At 51.3% G+C, this 4,565-nt stretch overlaps 1 protein-coding gene across 1 annotated transcript; it reads right to left on the reverse strand.

The window, feature by feature from the left end:
• Positions 1-1,301: 1,301 nt before the first annotated feature.
• Positions 1,302-2,799, reverse strand: CTAM01_15237 (uncharacterized protein; the record flags this gene model as incomplete). Its single annotated transcript, XM_060531235.1, has 3 exons — positions 1,302-2,084; positions 2,153-2,535; positions 2,598-2,799. The coding sequence occupies 3 exons, from the start codon at positions 2,797-2,799 to the stop codon at positions 1,302-1,304; spliced, it is 1,368 nt and encodes a 455-aa protein (XP_060374175.1).
• Positions 2,800-4,565: the final 1,766 nt, after the last annotated feature.

Raw genomic sequence — 4,565 nt, forward strand, 5'->3', positions numbered from 1 at the left:
GCTTCACAGTTTTGTTTGATTGTGAGGAGGAGAAATGAATCCCGCTGAGAAGAGTAGAGAATGTCAGTGAACAATATTAGTACCTAGGCGAGACGCGTGGTGATGTCGTCCAAGCCCAGTGCAGCACCGCCCACCGGGCCACCCTCAGCACGGAGGTCACGGGGCATCTTGGGATGTCATGTCGCGTTACATGGTAGAGTTCTGTGGTTCCGTTAAACTCTGTTGAAGCGCAGACAATGGAGAGGCAGCTGAGGGGAAGGGAAACGCACGGAAGTGCCAGTTTTACGTAATGATACACGCTCAGCAACGAACAGACTGAGCTGATAGGTTAGCGATGCTTGGCATCTCGTACATGGAAACAACCAAAAGCAACCAAAAGCAAGGTTGACAGAGTCAATTTGGTCTCTCCTCCACGTTGATCAGAGCTGTTTCGCGGGGAAGGACCCGGGCTCCGGAGGTCAGGCGGGATGGTCCGTCTGGGCTTGGCCTTGTTCTGGATTGAGGCCAAAGCTTCTTCCGCACTTCATGTTGAGACTCATCGTGCGGAGAATGACGAAGTCTGGGCACATGACTAAGCTTTACTGATTCAGGGAACTTTCAGCCAAGAATTCGACTGAGGAGGAAATATACTCGAAAAGAATTGAGAACTAGGCTTTGGTCACAGCTCATATGATTTGCGGGGTTTGTAATTGGGGTTGCACATCTATGAACTATGAATTACCTGTTGGCTTGTGACCTTCTGAGCTACTAGATATATTTCCTGAAAGGCGATCTGGTCCTTAAAGGAATGAAGACTCAGAGTCACTATAGAATGAGCATGAGTATACCTCAAGTTCCTTCCGGGAGAGCCAATATTTGTGCCAAAGGCAAATTCACTCGACTTGGACCCTAACAGGTATGCTGACTAGTGAGTTCTTTTTCTTCCAGTGTGTATTGTACAAAAGCTTCAACCTCGTCTACATGGTCAACCATAGGTTCCTCGGCGTAGACTGCTACTATCACAAATCTTCAGAGGTGCTGAAGTAGTCAGGCTCTCCTTTATGATGTGAAGCAATGCTGTGGATTCTATAGGTAAGTCGAATTGATCTCATGAGTCCGATGTGGAGATATCGAAAGAATGAGGAAGATGAGGGGGACTTCAGGATGTATAGAGGATCCACTTGAGGCTTGGACTTTGTTATTAGGCAATTCTGAACTAAGCTAATAAGTTACAGGTATATACAGAGTTTGAAGGCTAGTACACGATAAGAGAAAACCTGGTATCTGGGAAGGAGACTGACAAGACCTGTCGCCACGACCATTTAAGAGATCGGGGTGGCAGCGATGTAGTTGCAATCCGCGTTATCAAAGGGGCTACCGCAGCCAGTCTTGGTATCCTTGTCGATGAACATCGCTGGCAGGTTGAAGTAGCACGTAGGGACCTTGCCCCAAGCCAAGTTGCTCAAGTCAACCTTATCCTTGTCATCTCCACCGTTGAGCGCGCAGTCAATGATGGCGCGGTAGTACGGTTCACGGTTGCCGAGTCCGTACGAGGCCATCTTGTCGTAGATATCGGACTCAACCTCGGCCCAGTCGTTGTCAGGGCCCGGGTTGGGTTTGTTGCGCATGATGTAGAAGCAGTATTCCTCGCCATCCCGCAGCGCCATCCACTGCCGTCCTGTGGCATATCCGCAGGTCTCGCGAGACTTGACCTCATCACGCTTGTCAGCGACGAGGTAGAGCTTGGCGGCGCTCATGACGTCGTTGGCGACCTTGGGCTTGATGTTGTTGCTGATGGACTGGAGGGCGACAGTGACGGCCTGCTCGTCGTCGTCGACGAGGAACCAGCCGCCATTGTAGAACTTTGTGATCTTGCTCTGGTAGGTATCCCACTTGGGGGCCGGGAGCGAGTCGTACTCCGCCTGGCTGGTGCCGCCGCCGGTGGCGATGCGGAGGGTATTCTCAAGGGCACCAGTAGCTTGCTTGAAAGCGTCAGCCAGGGCGGTCGAAATTGAGCCTTGATCGATATCATCGGCGCTGTTGGAGGCAGCCAGTCCAGAGAAGATGCCGCTGAGCATGCCGAAGCCACCAGCGATGGCAGTTCCCTGTCGCAGCAATGCGTTAGCAAGAGTCCTGAAAACGTCACAGACTCCTCAGAGATTGGCAAACTTACAGCTCCAGGAACCAGACCACCGATAGCACCACCCATGGAAGCGGCGGCGGAAAGCCAGCCAAGGACGTCGCCAGGGTCGTCCTGGTTTCCTTGGAAGTCGGTCACCATCTGACCAATCTGCAGTCCGCTGATGAGAGTCTCCTTGGTGAGCTGACGATTCAGCTCGTTGAACTTGGCATGCATGCCCTTGACTGCTTGAAAGATCCAGTAGGAGTTCTTGCCGATAGGAGTCTTTCCGTAAGCGTCGTATTGGGCATCGCAGGTCATGTCGTTCAACGGCTTGCACTCGTTTCCAAGAGCCGAGCAGCCGGCAGCACCGGACTTGCCCGATGTGCCACCTGAGACTAAGTCTTCGAGGTTCTTCACCCAAGAGTTCTCGTGTTCTGCCCGTAAGACTTTCATTAGAATTGAAGTTCATGACAAGAAAGACCGTTGAACACTTTACCCCACTGAGACTTGATGAAGAGGTCAAGAGATGCTCCGGCGTAGGTATCTTCCCAGAGCTTGTCCGCGCCCTCGGGAGTTGTGAGATCCCATCCTTTGCACATGGCATCCTTGCTATCAAAGGCATCCCGCTTGACAGAGACACCAAGAGGCGAGGCATTGGAAGCAGCCACAAAGGCCAAAAGAGTGGCAGAAGTCTTCATGATTGGTGTTTGAACCGTGGCGTATCAGGATGATGAAAGAGGGAAAGCAAGGACTATCGTCCTGAGAAAGAGTGTGATGATTTGCTAGAAGCTTGAGGCGGTCCCGGTTTCTTGCAGTTGAGGATGAGGAGTAGCAACATCTTAATATAAATTGAAGAACGTTGACGTGAAAGGGACTTTGGTGGTGAGGTCACGACGGCTGCTGGAGTCTCGAACCAGGTAAGGCTGTTAGCCATAATCGCGATGCCTAGCAAATAGATTTCTGTCGAGATGAATTCTGGGGGCCGACGTCGATCGCACGTTGAAGGATCGAGCTTCTTTGGTACAGAATAGGATCTTTGGTAGGATCTTTGGTTCTGTGCCTAGCGAAGGATCCCCAACTTAGATTTTAACCGCCTAGAAAACCCATGTCAAAGTCTAAAATCAAGCCACGGCTACTTTATTGAGACCGTTGGTAAGGGAGGGCACTGCCTTTGAGAGAGGCCATCAATGCAACCCGTAAGCACCAAGAGGTCCCATAAGCTAATTTCAAAGACGTGAAACATGTCAGCTTTGCTCCACCATCGTGGGGGCTATTCGAGGAACCCTTTAGCTGTGTTCTCAAGGCAGTCAAAACAAGGAACTTTGGGATGTTTGTATGGGGGCTCCTCATTGTTGCCTGCCACTGCCGAGATTTAGTCGCAGGGCACAATAGGGTCTGATCGACAGGAACGCTCTCTTGGCGACGGGAGGCGGCAACTGGACAGGCGAGCTTTTATTCCCCGAGCTCCTTGCGGACCCCAGCACGACCTTTTTTAGTGCTGTTGTCTCCTGACGTCGTGCATGAGGAACGCTCCGCATTATTAGGCAGCTCAGAAGAGAGTACCTAACATTAATTACCGAGCCAGCCGTGTGAGTGAAATCGATAGGCTCGATGTCAAGGACAGTATTGATTCACTTTCTACGCCGTCTAGCCCCTAATAGCTCTGCGAAGGTGCGGCAGTATGGTAGCCAGAGTCAGTGCGACTTAGACGCGGGCGTCAGATGAGCTAGGGCCAAAATGTTGGCTAGAAGGATCAAAGACGCGCGCCTAACCCTGTCACCACGAATCAAGGAATCGAGTAAGCATAAGGAACTGGGTTGCATGCGAGTTGTCCGCATCAAATCTTTGGGTCGACACTAAAGACGCGAAAGACTGAACCACACAGATCTATTCCAGTGAGCATCTCTTTACCCTCCCCCAGCTGACTCTCGGGACTGGCCTACCCGGTTGAGGACTGTGATCCAGACGCCAGACAGACGCCCCTCAGATGACTGATAAAGTAAACGACACGCTCTTTTAGACATAAATGCCGCGCTTAGAGCACCTCTTTTGCGCTTTCAAATGGGACTTCAGTTGACAGTCGGATTGCCATCGACCAAGCCTCGTTTCCGGACCAGAACATCGGACTGGCCCCCCTTGCCCGAGCGGCCGCCGGGTCTGTGGAAAGTGGGGCCGATCACAAATATCGGCGACAGTCTGGCCTGTAATGATAAGAAGGCATCCACATTGACCTGAGTAGAGGGCAACACACCTTATTGACGATCTCGTTCCAGCAGTCAAGCATGACCTACATGAAGACGGATTGTATGCACCTTATGTTCCACAGCTGGTCAACACGTTAGGAGAGGGAAGTTCACAAGTGCTAGCAGAGCACACGTGAAATCAACTTCGCTTGGGATAAAATGAGCTAAAAACATGGCACTTGACGCCACGATCCATTCCATGCACTATTTAAGACTACCTT

This window comes from Colletotrichum tamarilloi, assembly GCF_030869305.1.
Source record: "Colletotrichum tamarilloi strain Tom-12 chromosome Unknown Scaffold_154.1, whole genome shotgun sequence".
Lineage (NCBI taxonomy): Eukaryota > Fungi > Ascomycota > Sordariomycetes > Glomerellales > Glomerellaceae > Colletotrichum > Colletotrichum tamarilloi.